Source organism: Melopsittacus undulatus, chromosome 10 (assembly GCF_012275295.1).
Source record: "Melopsittacus undulatus isolate bMelUnd1 chromosome 10, bMelUnd1.mat.Z, whole genome shotgun sequence".
Taxonomy (NCBI): Eukaryota; Metazoa; Chordata; class Aves; order Psittaciformes; family Psittaculidae; genus Melopsittacus; species Melopsittacus undulatus.
Genome location: NC_047536.1, coordinates 15,893,538 through 15,915,766, shown reverse-complemented (window position 1 = coordinate 15,915,766; position 22,229 = coordinate 15,893,538). Strand labels below are relative to the sequence as shown.

The following is a 22,229-nucleotide window of genomic DNA, read 5'->3' as shown; positions in this document are numbered from 1 at the left end:
GATTGCTAATTACCAAACTATCTCTATGAGCAGGTCAATCCAACCTGAAACACGGGGCGACCCAAACAACTTCTCTTTGTCCTGCCAATTGCACAACTCACCACCCGGCTTCTGGAAGCAGTAGCACCACTCGTTGTTCGAAAGCTTTCCATCTTTGAAGGAGTCACAGGAGTTGAAGAGAGGCTTGACACATGGCTCGTACTTATCCAGATAAATGGCACTGATCTCTGAGGGATCCAGCAGCAGGTCATAGTTCATGTCAAGTTTGTTGAACATCCAGCCTAAGGAATCCTTGCAGATTGGTAGTATGCTGGTGTCAAATCCTGTAAGAAGACAGGCACACATCCCTGGCTGAACCCCAGCATGCTCACTGCGCAAGAATCATTGCTATGCTGAAGCCCTGATAATACATTGTTGGCTGGACTCTGAACATTGACCTGATTTGCCCGAAGCAGAACAAAAGTCTAAGGCTGAACTGATTGTATTGAATTTAAAACCCAAGCACAGCCACAGCCCAGAGCACCGCTCACACACGTTTCAGGAGCTGCAGGGTGGGAGGGCTGAGCTCCACAACCCATCACTGTAATTCAAAGTTATTTCTACTCAAAAAATCTCACTTTCCTTTTTTCTAGTCCTCATTCCAAGTTGGCCTTGTTCCAAGAAGCTGAAATGTGATGAGAAAAGGTTTCATCCCCTATAGTTTCAAACTAGACTACAGGCTCATTGTGGTTTAAATCCTGCTTCCCAGACCTATTGCTAGTTCCCTGACAAAATTCTTTCTTGCTGTGCTCTCATCCCAGCTTTTCACTCTTCAAAGCCTTGCCTCCTGTGGTGGACAACAAAATGCTTTGATCTGGGTTGTGTGCTATGTGGGGAAGAGAAGGGGTGAAGCATCTCTTTTGCTTGCACCACTCTGGAGAATGGCACTTCAGCTGCCCATGCTCTTATGCTATGCCATCACTATCCCTTCTGACAGCCTCCAGAATTGTACAGCATTACAGGATTCTGCTCTTCCAGTGCTTTGGAAAACATCATCATCATTCATTTTAATAGACCAGATCCTTAAAAGACTGCACCAGCAGCAGTTATCAAAGAAAGACCAAGTTATGCATATAGATACCTACAATATAGATGAGGTATGTGTGCCAGTATTCTGCAGTCTCCACAAAACCAGTGGTATTGCCTTCTTTCATAAACATTATAAATCCATATTGCCACTGTATTTTAAAATGCTTGGTACAAACATGAACTAATTTGCAAGTTATCTATGATGCAAGACAGTATATTTGTAATGCAGAGCTAATAAATAAGGATAATGGTTTCACCAAAGACCTGGAAACATGCATACACTGCCTGGGGATTTAGAGGGACAGAGGTACCTGAACCATGCACTCTGGGCCCCCTGCACTCACACTGTTCCAGCTGCCTGTGCACTGTTCATTCTGCTATGGGCCACGTGGAGAAGCCTGATGGGCTTTTGCTGCATCTTTCATTGAAAGAGGTCAAGCTTGGCCTTATTTGCTGTACGTGTCAAGTCCCATTTCAGGATGTTGCTTTGTTAAAGTGAAACATAAGATGTTGCTGGAATCATGCTGACAGTTTGTCCAAGCTCTGCAGCCTACCTGCTATTTTAAGTATTAACCCAAAGGAGGGCAGTGCTTTACGCTGGAAGCAGTGTTTTTTTTTGTATGCAGCTGAAGGTTGTCAGTGACACAGAGGAACAATCAGAAGGGTTAACTAATGGGAAAGTTTATGTCATTCATAATACATGCTGCTCTAAGATAGGAAGAATGTAACACTGCTTCCTTGGGGCTAGAGGCAGCTGGGGCAGGAAAGAGAGAATTCATGCTGAACATTTCATCACATTTTTGTGCTCTTATCTCCTCTAATGTTATCTAATCGAGTTTGAGCACAGTGAAAAAGAAAAAGGCCATGTGAATAGATGCCAGGAGGAAGCCTGCTTGCCTTGCTGAAGCAATTAGGACTATTGACTTCAATTATTTTATTCATCTGAAGAACGCAAGCAGGATTTGGTCACTGTGCAATCTTTTGTTGAGTGAAAGATTTCATCCTTTACTTTGCCTTTACAAAGCACCGAGGAGCAGGGCACGCAGTCCTGCCTTGTGCTGATACATGCTCTGCCTGATTCCCCACCATGGGGCAGGTTATAAGTAGTAATCAAACAGGCAGGCGTGGATCATTCAACTGCATGGTAGAGCTGGGATCAGTACATGCTTCAGCTATCCCAGTTTAACAGCTTCCAGGGGAAAACCAGCTGTGTTCCACTGGCTGCTCTTTTCCTGCACGGATCCCCTCTCCGGTGATGGTCTTTACTCCCTGTCATGGCATTTACTGTTTCTAAGGTGAATGATTACAAGGTGTGTTGTACAAGTTGAGTACAGTATGTGTTGTTCGGCCCTGTCTCAAAAGGTCACCTCCTAACTGGCAAGTATCAGCACAGGGAGGAGAAGATCCTCACATGAACTTGCCCCTGACAGTGTCTGTGGATTGTTTCTGAATCCTGTTTTCCTCCCTGCTGGGAAGTCTTTATCTGTGTGTACAGCATGCATTCAGGATACACCACCAGCATGCCCTCTGCACAGAGCAGATCACCAGATAGTGACCGATGTGACTACGACCATCAGGGCTTGAACACAAGACATGATCATGAAAGGTTGCTTATAAAGACAGTTAATTACATTAGTTGAAGAGTTTTTGATTGTAATTTCTTATAGACAAGGAAGCTTTCACTGGTGTGACCAAAGTTCCAGATTAGGTTTATTAAGAGGCTGAATTATTAAACAGTGCTGGATTATTAGTGTGGTCTGGAAGTCTTTAAATATTATAGTGGTGTTATGGAAAGCTCTTAGCTAGATGGTTGTAACAGTGTAAAGGTTAATTCTTCAACTGTCCCTTAACATGTGGGAATAGCAGTATCTATCTTGACTTCATATTGTCTCCTGGTAAAAGCTACTGTCTGTAAATCACCTTTTGCAAGACTGCATCTGCAGTGGAAGACCAGCAATCCTGGATGCTCTTAGAACCCAGCAACAACAACGAAAGCAAGTGTGCCCTGAGTGTGCAACACAGGCTTTGACTTACTGTGTAACAGGGCAGCTGATAGAAAACGGCTCTTGGAGCTCACTTACCTTCACCAGGAGGTCACTGTGCTCCCATCAACTCAGCAAGGCCAATTAGTTTTGAATGAATTAACTAACTCCTATCTAGAGTCTTTTGATACACTTGCCTATAAACATGATGCAATATGCTGGACGAAATAAACCACATACTGCATTGTAATGAATTGACGTGATAGTCTGGACTTCTGGCAAAACAGACCTGGAATAACAGTAACCTCAGTGAGAACTTCTCTGCGTCTTTCTGTGCATCAGCTCAGTGCTGCAGTGCCCATGGGGAGAAGCAGGAGAGTGTTGCAGGCTCCACATATCTCCTGCTCTTGGCTGCTTGGCAGAGGATGCCAACACAGATGCCAATTAATGTAAGTTGTGGTGGTGGTTGCTCTTGTTTGGACACCTGCTTACAAGGACCTGGGCTGACAGCATCATGCTCCTCATCCTGACAGCTGTTCAGCATCCTAACAACTTTCATCCACAGCAGATCTGGAAGGAAATCAAGCCAGTGACCTACATGTAAAAGTCTCATACGCGATTAACACATAAAATGCTCCACCTCCTCTAAATTAAAATGGAAATAGATTAAAAAGAGTCTTTAAGTGGAAATCCTAATTAAAAATAAACACATCTTCCAGCACATAAAATTATTTTCCCCCTTCAAGAGCTGAGTTACATGAGCCAGCTTTATTCCATTGAAGTGTATTACAATTAAATTAACAGGGGAATAATTAACCTAATTTCCCCCATCGCTTAAAATAAAAGAAGGAGGAGAAGAAATGTTCCCCAGAAAAAAAATCCTTTATATTGCATAGATCTCCAGTAAAAGAAAAACAACTCCCACTCCAACCAAAGAGACTACTAAGATAAAAAATGGGAATGTTAGGAATTATCAACAGGCTCAGGAGCAATTTGAATCTGATCTTACTCCCTAATTAGTTTTATTATTTCCTTATGTTAAAGCGTGTCCCTGAGATGCTTCCATTATTTACTGAGGAGATTTCAATTGTACAAAGCCTGCAGAAAACAAAGTTCCTGGCCTGTGGTGCTTTGCTGGGATCTGGGAGATAGCTCATTGAATGAAGGTTTGAGATTTCAAGCACTATGATTTGTCCTCATCCTTTTCCTTTCAGGAGAGTAAAAACGAAGAAAAGAGTGCACTTTTCAATTCACCTGGGGGTGAACTTAATAAACTCAAAAAGCTTATTTACACTCACAGTAACATCTTGAAAATTTAATGCAGCATAAAGAAATCTCTGCTGGAACACCTTCTCTAGACAGCTGATGTGTCCAAGGCATCATAGTCATCGCATCCCACCATCTGTTCCTTTTACTGCCACAGGGGCATATCCAAAATGGATTATTTTGAGGCTGTGCGTGCCTTTTAAGACTCTACAGGCATAACCAAACCAAGTTCAGTTTAATGAAGTGATCAGCCTGGTGAGAAGAGCAACACATGCAGAGCAATAAAAAAGGGCAGTGTGTACATCAGAGCTTATTTCCAGAGCTGTGTGTGTCCTTTTTGCCAGGATTCACATAAATTCCTTTTTTCAGCTTGGCTTTGTGAACTTTACTTTGAATTCTGAGCCGTGTTTAAGATGTCTTTCATTGTTAGAAATGTTTAAAGTTAGAAGAAGCCAAATACTGCTGTCCTTACCCTGTATTTTCAGTGCTACCAGAGAGAACTGGAGCTGCAGAATTTGGCACATGCGGAGTAATTCATGCATACTGTTGCAAACTCTTCAAAGGAAAACCATGCCCAAGTTTTGTGGCATTCAAAACTGATTTAACCATCTTCACTCACAAAGTTTCATTCTTTTCAACTGACATATACGAAAATGTGCCAAACTAAGTCAACAGTCTAAAAATGAACATTGTTGAGATCAAGTGTTTAAGAGCATCAAGGCAGCCTTTCATATAAAAGCTGCCAGGAATCAAACTAAACTAAAAAGAGATAACAGTTCCTCTGTGAATCAGAGCAAACACTGTGGAATTACCAGGAATGTTTTTCTCACTGAAATTGCTTCAGCAAAAAAAGCCCAGACCCAACACCTTTCGGAATTGAATTTGGTCTTTAGCCTTTGGTAAGGTCCTCAGGAGCTCCTCACAGGTCATCTGCATGAAAAACACATTCTTTGACAACCTGATAAAATGAGATTTCATACGGTTCTGGGCCTGAATGACAAAGTTTTAAGTCCCTGCTGTTTTCTGTCGTGAGGTCTGAATTCACATCTTGAAGCTCTGTTTAGCTGTACATGCAGGTGAATTTTTGCACTATCGTTTGGCTTCCTCTGCACAATAATATCCCTTTTTGGAGTAGCATTTAAGAAGTAAGTAGGACATATGGTTTTATAGATACTGACTTTGTTGTAAATACTATAGAAAATAAATAAGGGGCGTATGAAAAAGATCCACTTACACAGAACATAGCTTGTTTCACCACACAGTTTTAAGGTATCATTACTTGGCATTAATGAGGTTTGACTACAGTTTTGAGCAATACAGCCTGTGGTATATTCTGTCTCTTTAGGAAGAGGTAATCTCAGAAGCAGCACAAAAGAAGAGTGGCTGTCTAGACATGGATCAAGAGCAAATGCCCATCCTGATGTGCTGAGCCTGCTCTACTGCACCTGTAGGCTCTCCAGGCTCATGCTACAGGGAAACCAGGCAGTGAGGTCAAAAAAGCTGAAAGAGGGAGCAGTTGGCTGAACCCTTTAAATTCTGTGTTTGTGGACCCTGGCTTTAGTCAGCTTGTAGCAGAGAATCAGGGCGGAGAGGTGAAGGGGTGTTACACACCTAGATAAAACTTGTGCATCTTACTTTGCAACCCAAGAGCCCACGTGTTTTGGGACATACTATTTAACAGAATTAATGAATCCTTATAGAAAACAAAGTTGTATCTGCTTTCTGATGAACATGACCTCTTTTGATGCTGTTAGCTTAATCTTTCTGAATCCTTCCCTCCCTGGTGGGTAAATGACATCAAAATGAGTCATGTTGGCTTAACCCACAGAGAGTAAATGTCCTCTAAAATGTTCAATTTCTTCCTTCTTAAAAAAAGACCCCAACAACCAACCAAACTCAAAACATCAAAGGAAGCAAAGATGGTGTTATTAAATACCTGGGACACAATAGATTCTACCTTTCCACACTGGTTAACTATTCCATCTCTGTGCCCACATTATTCTTTCTCTTTTAGAAAGGGCTAGCAGGAAATTGCAGAATCAAATCAAAGTGAATCTTTTCCAACATTGGCATCATTTTCCCTATGCTTGTATGGCACATTTTTGGCTCATGCCACTGACATTGGGTTAGAAAATGCTTGGCCATAAACTGAGGAGGTAAGCATATGCCACTGCCTGTCCCCTAGAAATGATTTGGATGCAGCCACATTGACATGGAGGGTGATGGAGTTTAACTGTAGAGACACAAACTAGTTAACCTCAGGGTTTAAGAAAAGTCCCTGAGCAGGTTTATTTACTAGCACAGCTGTGACCTCCATGGCCCTCAGACACAGTTATCTGCCTGATTAACTTGTAAAGGTCTCTTTGTCTCAAACTGCCAATTTTTAGAGCAGTTTGGGCCAGAAAGAGTACAGAATGACTGCATCTCAGATAGAAAAGGATGCAGTTATTTATCCACAGGATCAGGTCTCCTGCATACCTGCTCACGTGCTGGCACCTGCTTGACATGACATTGTGGCACTAACAGCTGTGCTCAGCTCAATGCCTTCTCAGGCTGGAAAGCTGCCTACAACACTCAGTGTTCAAAGGGAAAGGTGTTTTCTTACTGCCTTGTGCTGTCTCTGAGCTCGTTGGTTTGATGACACGATTTGCATCCTCATGGAGAGCACCAAACCAGTCCTTTAGTCGGGAAGCGAGATTCCTCAGTTCTTTGTCTGTGCAAGCTAGAAAAAGAACAAAGCACCAGGCTGAGTCAAGAACAGCAGCAAAATAAACCCCTTCTTCAGATAGGCTGTTAGAAAAACATTGTTTATGGTTGTACAGTTCTTCTCATTAAGGGCTCTGAAGTAAAAGAAAAGGTTAGGGAAAAGATGAAAGTTAAAGAGAAAATGTAAGTCATTATGCATTATAAGTTGTACTCAAGTCCTTCCTCGGTAGCTGATGTGATTTGTGATGAAAGAAGTGACACAGAGAGCTACCTGCAGGTTCTCAATTAGAGCTATGGGACTATTTAACTTAATTTTTTTCACCTTTTAGGATTTCAGAGAAAAATATCAGTCAAACAGATGGGGAGGAGGGACAAAGTTGCCTAGGCACACTACTTGAACAAGATGCTAGGGATAATATATAACCACATTTGGCTTAGTAGAAGGCTATTATCACAGTCATAGGAAACACATATGCTTATTTATATACGTGAAGAAGGAAACTGTTGTGTTGCTCTAGTTCTACTGCAAATGAGACTTTGCCACCTCTGAAGGTTGTCAATTCCATTTTGTTAGCTAGGTGAAACATTTTTCTTATGCATTTTTACTGAGGAATATCTAATTTTCCCAGAAATTTCTGCCAAGACAATCATGTCCAAAGCAAATAGTTTTAAAGAAGAAAACTGAATTAGTCACCAGTTTCTGTCAGAAAAAATATTCTTGTTTCTATATCATGTTTAGTGCTTAAAATCCACATGTCCAATTTTTTTCATTCCTGCTCTGCACTCATTCTACATTTTAAATGACACTTCTTGGAATATAGAGCAAGATTTTATGCCATAGAGGCAGACATCCTTCACAGGGCAAGCCACAATACATATTCTCCAGTTCACTGCACATCCTAATATTCCTCCTTCCACCTTATTGAAGAACAATTGCGTCCCACAGCTTGTCTTCCCCAGTGAAACTCACTGCTCCAATGATTGCAATGGACCCACTGATATCTTATGGCTGTGGGGAGTATTTGTTCTCACAGGAGGTGTTTTGGGGGGGTCTGAAATTAAAAACAAGACATTAGAGCTTTTTGTAAGTGGACAGGTTTTTAGCATTTGGTGGGGAGATTTTCCCATTTTTCTATGAGTATATAAAAATATGAAATATTTCATATAAAAAGATGAAAATCCCATTGAGTCGATAAAGGGAAAGATCAGGTCTTAGAGAAAAAAACAACAATTAATGTAGAATAAATGGAAGACAATACAATATTAACTGTAAGGTGGCTTACATTATGGAAAAAGCTTATCACTTGATTTTCTCACTTAACATATTTCATTCATTTTAAATTATCTTTTCAAGTTATGACAAGAGTGATAGGATTTTTAAGCCCAGTTTCAGTAAGGAATATCTTATGCCACTGTTGTTTCTTGCCTGTTACTCACAAAGCCTTTTATCAGAGAAAAATCACAACAGAAGCAATAGGAGAACAAATTCCATCCTCTTGCCTCTAACAATAGCCCATCAGGAGATGTTGCCTGAAGGAGTGAGGGGATAGGAAAGCTAATTTTAAAGGTAATAAATATTCAGGAATGCCCTAACTCTAGACAGGCACAAATGATTTCTTCTTTTGTAGATTTGGATTCATGAAGACGTTTCTATCATGCACTAATTTCAACATGAGTTGGGCACCCAAATACATGTCAGAAGTGACGAAGATACTCTATTACGTGGGATGGGAGATGTTGTTCCTGCATCCCCTGTTGCACTGTCAGTAACTGGTTTTCGGCAGGCATATTTTTTGCCAAAATATGATTATTAGGCACTTACAACAACATGAGACCATGACAATCTTCTTTTCAGTACCTATCTTCACAAATGTTTCCTGGTACGGATCAATACTGTTATCGCCTTTCACAATTAAAAGCAGGCAGAATCTTTCTTTCTGCCAAGTAGCTGTCTGGTCCTTTGAAAATCAGCTTTGCAAAGGAGAAGATGAAAAAATATGGTACACAACAAGTAGGTGGTGTTCAGCCAATATCTCATCTGTGACAGGGTATCCCTATGTTGAGAGTATTTCACAAATGCATCTCCAGTCACAGCCATGCAGAAACACAGCTTTGGCTACTGATTATGTATGAAGTGGGTGAAAAAGAGGGTTCAGTTGTCCAAGAAAGAAATGAGTAACATCATAGTTTTATTGTGCAAGCCTGATACTTATTAAGTATTTATTGTAGCACATGACATCTTTAGGAAGCAAAAGCTGGACTATGAACACCCATTCCTGTGCCTTCCTGACATGCCTATCATGTCTTCTCTATAGTATACCTAGCTTCACAGTCAACAAATCACAGGGAAAATAAATAGTACTAAAGAAAGTACCCTGTAGAGCTGTTTTCCTTGCTCAGATTTGTGTACTGACAGACAACTCTAGACAGCACAGAAACCTGAGTCGAATCAAATGCTCTGCGCAATGCCATCCTGCCAGTGCAGATATCAGGCAGGAGCATGGAGCACACCCTTGCCTCCTCTCCCAGCCTCAGCACCACACAGAATGACGTTCCCAGTGAAAAACTAATGTCTCTAAAAGGAATTTCACTAAGCAGGCATCTGGTTTCAACTGCATTGCCTGAGGTAATTTGAATCCATGCTTTCGAACTGCTGCAGAAAACAGGATTGAGTGCACAGTGTGGGTGGAACAGAAGTAGATTAATTAATGGTAAATCAGACTTGAATTGATTTCTCTGTACAGTCCAGCCAATCAAACATGTCAGGATCTGTAAAATGCCATTTATAATGAAGCTGTTATATTTTTTCACTTGTCTGTAATGCTAGCTGTGTGGAGAACCGGCTTTTACCACACACATTCCTTCTTACATCAATTCTCTGCTGTTACACAAGTGCTGCAATCCATAACCTACATCAGCTCAGTTATACCCTACGGCTGCTCAGACACAGCACCCCCTACATTCTCCTGTCATTCCCTAACTATATTTCTCTTGCTTTCAGCCTCTTCTATGCTGTAGCTTCCTCAAAGACTGCCTCATCCACTCACTCTAAGGGCAGCCTTTACAAGTGGACCTTGACAACTTGACAGGAAGCCCAGAACTGGAATTTTCTGCATGCTGGAAGGTATTTTTGTGAATAACTGAGATATTCTTTAAGCATGTTGCTTAAGGAGGATTCAACAGTCGGTATTATGTTGAGGTTCTCTCTCAGGACTGTATTCTTCTTCACAAGAATAACTGCTTTTTCAAGACTAAAACAGGAAGCAAGTGTGCTGCTAATCGGTAGTGAATAATACATGTCTTCATGAGACTTCCAAAATTTAATGCAAAGTTCAGTTAGATTCCTATTCAAGCATTTCATGCCCTTGATCTTACTTCTTCCTGCACTTTAAAATAAAGGAAGTATTATTTTACATTTTCCGTATTTAATTTGATTTTAATGCTACTATGCATGGTTAAAAAGATTCTGCCTCTTGGCTCTCTACCAATAGAACCGCATTCGATTTTACTGATTTTATTTGAACATCTTCAGAAGTCTCTGAAGTTGAGAATTTGTTTGGGACACATTATTTTAGCCACTTCAAAGTGGATTGACATTCAGAGGGCATGAGCTCAATACAGACAGAGTGAGGCCCAGCCTCCAGCTGGGTATCCAGGAACCAGAGCACTTAATGATTTATTTCTGGTGGTAGAGCCCATTACTTACATATCAAACAATGAGGAAACATAGCTCTGAGGAGCCCCACATCTAAGATCCTCATATATAAATTTGCATTAGTGTAAGTTATAAAGCATCTTTAAGAACCCTCTTCATGAAAAATGCACTGCAAACGTACCTCTTTACTATTAATAGAAATTTCAAGTACCATTTCTTATATGAGAAGAATAGGGATGTAGAAGGAATAGATGGGATAATGGGTCTCTTGCTATTTGAAGATCCATAAGGAGAGGATACTTAAGTTGCAAACAATATGGACAGTGATATGACTTGAAGCACTCATTAAAAAATTGGGAATGAAGAGAAGCACCAAGGGAGGAACATCTCCATAGTCTCTCTCTAGCAATCAGGATCTGTCTAGTCAATTGCCAACAACCATTTAAAACTCTAGTGCTGTGAGAAAGACACAAATGCAAACATATGCAAGTATGCATCTTCACTTCTGTATGTATTTTCCTCAAGAGCATCTGTCTTAATTTCCTATATCTTTTTAAAAGGGGAAACCCACAAGATTTTATCATTGTTATATTATCTATGTTACCTGTCATGTTCTGCCTTAGCAGCCGTCTGATACCAGGTCCCTACTTAATATTAATTCCTGGATCTTTCACTGCTGATGTGCTTCAATGAAATCCATTCACAGCCCACAGCTTCCCTGCAGGTCAGTACCGCTGCTGTTAGGAACGGGGATGGTGAGGCAGGTTCGCTGGTTATTATCCAGCTCATCAACCTGATCACAGTGCATAGTGCCCTACACCTGATGTGCCGGTGGTGCCACAGGCAGTAGCAGAATCTGTCACTTCTCTGAGTCATGGCAATTTGAATGCAGGAGGAAGATCTATTTGCGGCTGGATTCAGCCAACATCCTCAGATGTGAACCCACAGATGTTACGAATCATCTTGCAGAAATGATTTAATAGTGAGTACTGAAAGTACAGATTTATTCCCAAGCGTGAAGCAATTGGTCCAACAGTTATTTATTCCTAACAAACTGAAAGCACTGTTGCTAAATACCTATTTCCACCAAGCAGAAAACATTAATCTGACCTAATGGAAAGCCATTAGCATGCTGTAAAGGCTCAGGTTTTTACAGGCGTGATTCCATTATGGCCTTTTAAAGCCATACAGATACTAATCTATAACACTGGTGTTAAAAATTAACAGTAATATTTAATTTTGCTCTTTCAAGGAGGGACTTTCAAAAGTGCTCAGTGCCAGAAACCAACATTAAACCTGAACTTACCTCTAAACACGTAAGATTAAATCAGTATTGAAATTTTTCTCACAGGGCCACCAGGATGGATGGGGCTTGGAGCAACCTGGTCTAGTGAAAGGTGTCCCTGCCTGTAGCAGGGGGCTGGAGCTGGATGAGCTTTAAGTTCCTTTCCAACCCAAACTATTGTATGGTTTTATGATCCCATCATTACTCCAGCCTAGCAAAACAATACTGTAAAATCTCAGTTGCTAACAAAACAAGCTTTATAACTCCTACTGCAGTTAACTCCAAACAAACTTAGTACTAAGGATGTACATTACTGCATTAATGTTTCACTTACTGCCATATGTTCTGGTACTATGTCACAAGCAAGGAGCCCAGTCTGTCCAGTAAAAAGTTACAGTGATATATTACCCTGTATTTCAAAATAAGCAAGCTATGCAACCAGATTCACAGTGTAACACGTTTCACGTCATTTGACTTCTCTGTCATCTATCTAGCATTTATCTGTTGACTTATCACCACCATTGTTATTATAACAATAATTCTTACAAGTAGTACTACATTACTGCCCATTACATGTGGAGAGGTTAGTTCTATGGGTTCATATTATTGCTGTTCAATACTAAATAGTCTCTGAGGTAGACACTAAGGAGCAAATTCCCTGTAACCTGAATGCCAAAGAGGAGCATGTGAACGTTCAGCTGTTTCTGTACAGACTTGGAGCAGTAAGAGGGAGTGGATGCATTAATGGAAACTAGCCCTGCTTGCTGCTGGGCTTGAACGGAAAACCAGCTGTATTTGTAAGACATATTAGTTGTAACAATCAGTTCAGTCATTTGTCCTGGGAGCCTGGAGGACAAATCCATTTAGTTTTGATTAAAATGTGATATAGCACAAACCTCCATGACATTGCCCAACAGTGATGTTATATTCCTCCAGTTAGAAAAAGGACAGGCATAGTTTCAACAATTCAGAAGGGAAAGAAGTCTCATTTTTGTATTTCTGAAGAGTAACATGACAGTTATAGGGTAAAACACATTTAAAAACACCGTAATAACACTATTATACAAAGTTTGACGTAAATGTATCATAGCATTGGAGCTGACAGGAGATAATGCTTATCTTTTGTACTAAGTTTTACATTATTCTTTGTGTGAAAAGAAAATGTAGCAATTTTAACTGCTTTCTCTGACAAGCATCAACTACATTTTCTCTCTTGTAGGTAAGTCAAGACTTATTTCACCCTGCTGTAATTGTGTCCATATGTGTGGATTATCACAATGGGTTTTAAAACTAAAGTACAGAAATGTAGCAGCCTTCAGGCTTCAGGGAATGGGTCTGCTCCCAGCCATGCAAAATAGAAAGTGTGTCCTAAAAACTGCTGCTGCAGGAGCTGATTTGAGAGTAAATGTCAAGATAAATTCAGTGCTGTGCTACCCCTCACTTCAAATGCAACTACACACACATGGACAGAAACATACACATGGATACGTGACTTGTAGAGGACACCAAGTGCTTTATATGTGATATTTTGGTGATGCAATTGTGGTGATCACCACCTCCACAAATACTTCACCATTCTTGGCTGGAAGGGAAAATGCTCTAATGTGCTTTATTCACTGGGGCCTTGGGCAACTTCTTATAACAATAAAAGCATGAAGTATTATGCCAATAATCGTTTGAGGTTAGAAAGGAATGGATTGTTTACTGTAAGGAAAGGAACTGCATTCCAAACATGCCTTGCTGGCTCAATAAATGAATGTCTTTCATTTAAAATCCCTCCTGTAGTCACTGACATTTCACAACAAACTCCTGTGTGGGTCTATTTGTCGTGCTGCATTTCCAGCATTCATTGGCTATTCTTCTACAGGCCTGACACCTATGCTGATAACCACCTCTGATCCTTCTGGCACTTGTTTTTGCCTTGTCTTATAAATACAGCAGCAGATGCCAAGATCCTGCAATTCAGACTTTGAGATGATTACAGGAGCAGCTGAGGCATTGGGAAGATGAAATTGGCTTTGATCTGAAGCTTCCTTAAAATGGTACATTTAAAACACAAAGCTCAGCTAAAACTGTATAAACAAAGATTGAGAGCTACAAAGCTCACTCTCTAAAGCTGTAGGCAAAGTGTACATCTGCTTTCATAGTACTTAACACTAGTGCCTTTTCTGCTCACATTAATCATGAAAACCCTGGAAAGTACATCTTAGCCAGGTGTTTAAGAAGCCTTGAGGCTTATTTAAAGACACCCAAACTGTATTGATGCTGGGGGTCTGCTGGAAGGATTGTGGGAATAACACCCCTTGTGATATTTTGTCCATGTCAGGTACAAGTTCAAATGTTATCTCCTGCATGGCTCTTTGCCTCCCAGAATTCCTTTGCAAGCTCACCCTAATGTTCCCATTCAAGTTGTGTCATATCATCTGAAAGGGGGAAGAGACAGAGTTGTATCAACTGAAGACTAAACCAGAGGATGGAAAAGTCTTAGTAGAATTGTTATCTCTCCTCTTGCCTCCCTTTTTGTCCTCTCTACTCTGTACAGATGTCCTCGACTTGGCACACACACGTATGCACCCAGTGTCTTCTACCTTTAGCTGTGGCTTGTCAAGCACTGGGCAGTCATGCAAGAGGGCTGAGCTCTTCAAAAGACATTGGCTTGATTTTGCAGCAGTGTTTAAAGCAGACCCACAGCTCACAATCTGTGGTAGGGTTTCAGAGATATGTGTCTTTGCTGATAGGAGCTTAGCAGATACTGTACTCTTAGGCATTTGAAATACTAAATAAACAAAGCTGGAAGAATAAGAGTAGAAACAAAATTCATTGGGGTTAAAATGAGGGAATTGACAGTTATTTTTAGGCAGACCGTAGTGTATACATTTGAATTTTACTGGAATTAGTTCCTATAACCTTCCAAAGCCACAGCTGGAAGCATTGAGACAACCTGCTGAACCTTCCCACATCCAGGAGGTTGTTTTGCTCCACTTTCTAGAGCTGATCAAAGAGATAGTTTAGGTTCTGATCTTCAGTAAAACTGTTCTGAATTACAGGAGTTAGAAATAACTTGAGCTGTTGATGTTAAGGGCAACTGCTCGTTTCAATGAAGAAAATGGCCCTGAGCTTGGAGGAGCAAAACTCAGGTAGTAGAAATAGTAATTTGACAGTATTTGAGAAGATATGGGCAGAGCTATTTATGTTCAGTCAGAGCAGGAAAGCAACAGCCAAGAATATAAAATAAAAGATTATATGTAGAGAAAAAGGTAAGAACACAAGATGATTTCACAGAATGCCCATGGTAAAGCGTAAGCACACAAATGCTTCTCAAAAAATAAGTTGAAAATATGGCGATATATGAAAACAAACATAAGAGACTTAAATTTTTATAGTTCCGTGTGCAATCACAGATGGATTGAAACTGAATTAGGAAAAACAACCCCAATGGCAGTAGATCATTTTTGTAAAATGTCATAGTAAACAGGTATTTATTATTATCTGGCACCATTCTTCTAAAATGCATGAGTTTTTGAGTGGTTCATAGGATAAATCTGCTTTTTTTTACATAGTCTGTTCTTTTTAACAGTGCTCCATCTCTGTAAGTTGCTTCAAATCTACAGCTGATGAGCCCCCAGATGGTTATTGGGGTTTTTGCTTGTTTTAATGAGAAAAGGTAATATTGTTTTGAGTAGCAAGATCTAAATGCAGTGTGTGTTGGACGGGTAGATGCCGATTCTGGAGGTAAATTTTGGGCTATCCACCCTTACAGCAATGATCAGTGCTGAAGAAACTAAGTGGAGAACCTGGTAGAGAAATGCAAAATCAGCACTCTTATTATGCAGCTTACATGCATCTATCACAGAGAATTTCCAGAAGGCCAGCGAGCACAATGACTGATCTGCTTTCCCATAGGAAAAAAAGACCCCACATTCTTCTCGGAGTCCCTGCTGTGATTTAGGACACTGCCTAAAACCTGCAAGAGGGACCCAGGAATTTATTAGAACTCCTTTCTGCCAGGAACCGGTACTCCATCATACAAAGAAAAAAGGGGGAAGCAATTGAATTGATTCACTTCATTTTTTCCAGAGTCCACCATCTTTCTTCACTTCCTCGGGGACCCTTGAAAAGTGATAGATAAATCCAATTTGCCCATGCTTGAGCAGGATGGAGAGAGAGAGAGAGATACTCGTGAGTCAGCATATGCCAGCAGAAACTATTTTTCCCCCTCATTAACTTTTTTGCACATCAGCTGGTCTTTATTTTATGCCGTGTATAACCCTGTGCTTATTTTCTATGTTCCCTACTGAATGTTATCACATCTGATATCACCAGGGCTTCATTAATGTAAAATGTTGTCATGTGGTGAATTATTCTTAAATGAGAAAACATAAGAGAACCCTAGAAGAGAAAATGAGGAGCTGCTGGACCACATGGGGCTAGAAGTATTTGAAGATGTCCCACGGGAATTCTTCCAGCAAATTGTTGGGGAAACTGACTGAAATGTGCTAAAAAAGTGCAAATGAGACAACACGGCTCCCCAGTGGACTGCAAAGATCCCTTGGAAGGAAATCAGAACTATCTCTGCAATACTGCACCTTGCAAAATCCAGTTATGCACAAATACCAGTGTAGTTACACAGCATTCAGGGCAATATGAGACAATCAAGTGAAGGAGTAATTTTAGTAAGGAAATACAACATGTTTTGAGAACCAAATTTGAATGGATATAAGATCTGAATAGGATTTTATTGGAACCAGCTTTACACCAGTGCAGTGCCATTAACTTCACAGGATTGAATAGCTATCAATACCTTAGCAAGCACACTTGTCTGGGTTGGTTCATCAATGCTCAAATGCATCACACTGACAAAGGCACTTGGAAATACACTTCTTGCTGTAGATGCCATTGAAGGTGAAAGAGGTGCATCACAAGCAGGGGTTTGGCTTCTGTTTAGACAATTGTCTGCTGTGGTGTGAGCAAAAGGAGCTGTGGAAACACACCAAATAATGGGACCTTAGCTGGGTGTGAAATGAGGAAGAACTGCCTCCCTTACAGAACCAGTGCTCAGGAACTTGCTTTGGATTTACACTGGCAGAAGCATGGAGCGGCTCAGTTTTTAACAAGCTTTGGTGAATTTGCCTGAGGAAGTCACTGATGCTTCAGTCATTATCGCCTCTGCTTCTGGACTGAAGAACTGGGGAGATGCTAAAGCACAAAGCAAACTTCTACAGGATTAATAAATTGACAGCTAAGCTGAGCTGGGTGTTGGGGAAGGCTTTAGATATCAGAATCTCAAAACCCCGCTGGCTGTGGTTTACATACTGTGACATGTACCACCTAGAGCTACAAAACTTCATTTAGCAGTGCAAAGAAAACTACAAGATGAACATTCTAATGACCAGCTGGCCACTTAGATGCTATGGGAATCAATAACTTCAAAAAGTATGGAATGGAGTTGCACAAATCTCCTCCTAATGTGTATTTTGTAGAAATGTCACTTCTCTCAGCCCTTCATGCGCGTTTGTGTGGTTTTGAAGTCTTTTAGAGGGAGGATTGGGTTTTGTGCACTCAAGGATATGATTAATTGAAAAGGTCCTGATTTTGTTTTTAAATATTTGCACTATTAAAATATTCAACATCTAAAAAAAAAAAAAAGCAGCAAGTGAAATCAAAACCTATGGCATTATGAAAACTGAGCTTAGCAATTCGGAACAAGACAAAAACGGATTGTGTGAAAGGATTTGTTGTGTTTTATTGTTAAATGACAGACTTGGAACTGTGGTTGAGAGAAGCTTTGAAAGTGGCCACCCTAACAGGGTGTACTGCACTTGTGAGCCTTTGTAGAAGCAATTATTATCATCTCCGCCAAGCACAGACAAGTCTGAGTGCAAAAAAGCCAAGCCAAGGAGAAAAGGCTGGCTGGGAAGTAGACCTCCTTTCCCAGGCTTATATGCTTACTTGCTGATGCCTTAAGCTGAAGTGAAAACAATCTGAATCTAATTTAAACTTTAGTCATTGTGCAGAAACCGAAAGAGCTGGAGCTGTACCTGCTGCAAGAATGGGTGAGGAGAGCAATGTCCTGGGCAAGGGCCAGCAGCACTCGTTTGGATGAAGATCTAGTGTGGTTCTTCCAGACCCATCACCTGTCAGCCCTCATAAGTGTTCTTCAGCAGAATTAGTTAATCAGAGCAGCCATGGATCAATGCTCTCAAAGTGTTTGCAATTAACTAATTCTGTAACAGGTCCAGCAAGGCATCCTGTAGAGCTGAGGATTTGGAGCTCCACAGAAAATTCTACGTTGTGCAAACATCAGCAGCTTTCCAGTGGCAGCTTTTTAATTGGGAACATTGAGGCCATGCTTTTGACAGGCTTCTCTTACAGAGGCATCAATAGGAATTCATCCTTTAGTTACCCCAGTATTTTGCCTAAGTTTTTTCATTATCAGGCTGTCCAGTTCATTTCTCCTATTTCAATATGTTTAGACCACAATATTAAAATTAGACTATAGGCCTGATTCTGCTTTCCCAAGGTTCTGAATTTACTTGGGTATAACTGAAAGTTGAATCTGATTTCTCCAGGTGCAGTATACTAAAAAGACCTTTTGCATATATTATTCAATATCCCTCCAAAAGAAGCTTTGTGCATTAACCATTCATTATTCCTTTGATGCTCTTGAAAGGTACAAGGACGTATTTTCACGCTCTGGTCCTTCTAATTTCATTTATTTATTTTTAATTCAGTACAGATATGGATATAATATTAAAACCTATACCTGAAGCTGGATAAAGTTAACTATTAGGCCATTTAAGACTATTCTGAGTTATTTGATTTGAGGAAGCCTTAATGCTTCCCTTGTTGTTCATTTAAAAAACAAACACTTGAGCAGGTACACAGCATGTGTAATGGGCATTAACTGAACAGTGATTTGAAGAGTGATCTGTGGAGGCTGGAGCTCCTTAACCGGAATAAACACTTTAACAGGGATGCCAAACTATCCATTTTGTTTCTAAACACTGCCCAAGTAAAACACAACAATTATGTTCTCTATCAAATAACAAAAATTGCTTTCTTCATCTTTTCTTGTTTATAATTTCCTTTTGACTAGTAGAAACAGTGCTGCACTGCTGGTGCTTTCATGTCTTTGTCTTCAAGGCTTGGACACCAAGGGATGTTTTTTATCTACAGAGGCAAAAGTAATTTTATTCTTGATTTCTTATCAAAAGATGATGAGCAGTAACAAACACGCAAAAGATTTATACAAATATGTTTTAGGAGTGTTAATATAAAACTTTACAATAATGGAGTTTCAAGGGGTAGTTCTGGGTGATATCTAGAAAAAAATCCTATTGAGAGATTAAGGTACCAAATTTGATTTTTTCCCCAATAAACAGGTGTGAGAGTAAAATGCTTTGAAGGAGTTTGGGGAGAAGATGTTTGCTCAGTGGTGATGGGGGTTGGCTCACTTCTGTGGGGAGGGAGAGAAGAAATGAAACCTGGGGTAGTATGTTCTCTGTCCTAGGGCTGTAAGCTACAGTCCAATTCATTAGCTCAATGACTATTTACAGTCATACAAACTTGTCTTAGATATTCCCTTTTAGCAGAAATGATGTGTATTTCAACAGCCAAACACAACAAAACAAACAGGATCTGAGCAAAAATCTGCCGATATACTTCAATGGTACAAACACAACTATCTAAGTATCAACATTATTTGCAATGGAAAAGTATCTGCATTAAACTTGGCTAAACTCTGGCAGAAAGCGGACATGAATAATATGCTGGTACACAGTCTGATAGTTTGATTACTGTTTTATCAGGACTGATAAACAGTATTTCTTTTGTTCCATGGTGAAGGTGAAGTGCATTGAAAGAATTACATTCTATATGGATCGAGCAGACTAGTTGAGATTTACTCTCACATAAACCAGAACAGCGTAGATTTCAGTTCACTGAATAGTATTTTCTCGGCTAATTGGTTGTAAAATGGGTTTGGAAGTCAACCCAACATTTTTAAAGCTACTGCAGTCAAGACAGTGAGTTTGTGCTCTTCCAACAGGCATTTCTCAATAAGGACAGTACAAAGCCTTCCAGTGTGAGAAATGAAAACATACACTTTTTTAAGGTGTAAAGTTCTCAACTATTTTTACAAACATAAGTTTCTGAAATGTTTTGTTCATTTGCTATGGCTGTAACTAAACACAAAGGAAATGTGTTTACAATGGGAAGAAAATCTGACAGAAGTCACTGAGCATTTTTTGCCTTTTCATGTCCCTGAAACCTTCACTGACAGCAACAGGAGACTGGATTGAAGTATCTATGTAACAACAGGTGAAGGACGCACATATTCACTCTTCTGCATAACAGCCAGATTCACAGAGCTACCTCCATACAACAAATAATGTGAGGGAAGCCTCCTTCAGTTGTCCTAAAGGCAGGCAGTAAAGAGAAAAAATCACCCTTGGATTCATATCTACCTGGCTGTAGCCAGCACTGCTGAAAGCCCAATTATTTTGACGGATACTGAGGAGAGACAAAAAAATAAGGACTTATGTAAATTTCAGTGAAAGAACTCAATGTATTTCTAAAAGCATCTCAGGAATTTACAGTAAATAATGCTTTCAAAGGAAATGGTAATCATTCTGCAGTGAAAGCTTCTGGTCTTACCATCTTTACTTCAGATCGTATTAGTACTGCGCATCATTACAAGAATGTGTTCTTTGAAGCATGTGTACTCTATCTTCCTTCTATTCATCATAAATACCCTCTCTCTGAAAGTACACTCTGCCACTGTGCACACATTTTTCTTTCTAAGATTTAATTCATTTCCTAGACAAATGTCACACAGAAATCAATCTTGCCAGTACAAGTTCACAAGGCCTGATTCATTTAACAAATGATTTATTGACAACTGTGAGATAGAAGATAATGGAATGCTGTTATTAAGAGCAACATTACACACTTCCAACAGTGTATATAGAGAAGGTATATATGGAGGATGTTAATATTCATTCATGAACAAGTGATACATTGAGAGAAGAAAGAAGAGACTTTCCATGGTTAATGGTTGGCTTCTGGCTTCTATTCCAGCTCCCTCTTTATACTCACAGCTAATGTAATTGCATAAATCCTGACCTTTACTGTTGCTGGTTTCATTGAAAACAACAGCTTGTAGAAAAAGAGATAAGAAAACAAGTGTCCTGCTACAGAAAATGTAATTTTATTGGTATCCAAATGTAATTGGTTCTTTAGAGAAAATGTGAAAGTTCAACCAAAACTCTGTATGTAGCAGCAGACCACAACTGAGTGCGTAGCTCAGCTGGGAAATATCTAAGCAACGTTACACATGGGGATTAAATACTTCTCCTTTCCTTTCTTTCCTTTCCCTGTTTTAGTCAGTGCCAAAGAAAGATGTGTTTGCAGCTCTGCAGGCTGAACATACTTTGGATTTCTTCAATGGTGTAGATATAGATCCTTTTTACTGTCTGCTAAACAAGACATGGAGAAAAGAACCAATTGCTTGCACTCCACATTTATCTATATATACCACAAGAATGGTGGGATCCTAGGGTGTCTCATAAAAATAAAGAAGATTTCCCCCGAGCTGTCTTCTGCTCTCATATTCATCATGACTTGAGTGATCGAATGTGACCTTCAGCACAGTAAGTACTTTGGTGTCCCCAAGTCGGGTGTTAAATCATCCAAATGTTGTTTCAGTGCCTCCTGGAAAAGAACCCAAGCCCTAATGTCAGATGCTTGGCACACTGGGACTCCTGCAAAAGACTGCTTTAACTCTTAGAAAGCAGCAATGAACCATCACTGTGTTGACTTAGAAAGCAAGCTCTGAGTGAGGTCTGTCCCACCATACTAGTCCCCAACAGAATTTGACCCTCTGCCATATTCCTAAATCCTAGCACTGCATAGTTGTGAAGTTGGTCCCTCTGACTAACCCATCATGCTAAATGCTGTGCAAACATAGGGAAAACCAGCTCATGCCTGGAAAAGTTCATGCTCAGATTTTCTTTTGGAAAAGTAAAACAAATCCTGGTTCCTTCTTTGTATTCCTGAAGAAAGCATCTGACAAAGAGCAGGAAAAGAAATTATTTCTACAGATTTGTAAAGTGCAAGAAGTGAGGAATATTTGACATGCGTCATTAAACACAGATAATATAGAAAACTTTTTGAAAACATAAAGTTGAATAGGATATAATATTTGCAGAGGACTCCATACAAAAAGAGAAGGCAAGATTAAAATCTGTTCCCAGAAAGATAATTTAAA

At 40.0% G+C, this 22,229-nt stretch overlaps 1 protein-coding gene across 1 annotated transcript in view; it reads right to left on the bottom strand.

Annotated features, from left to right (window-relative positions):
* Positions 1 to 22,229, bottom strand: part of SPOCK1 (SPARC (osteonectin), cwcv and kazal like domains proteoglycan 1) — a 287,013-nt gene that overhangs the window by 11,183 nt on the left and 253,601 nt on the right. The window contains exons 7-8 of the mRNA XM_031047384.2: positions 6,922 to 7,038; positions 102 to 323 (exon numbers count right to left, since the gene is read on the bottom strand). Of these exons, the coding sequence (XP_030903244.1) occupies positions 102 to 323; positions 6,922 to 7,038 (339 nt within the window). The remainder of the gene's footprint in view (positions 1 to 101; positions 324 to 6,921; positions 7,039 to 22,229) is intronic.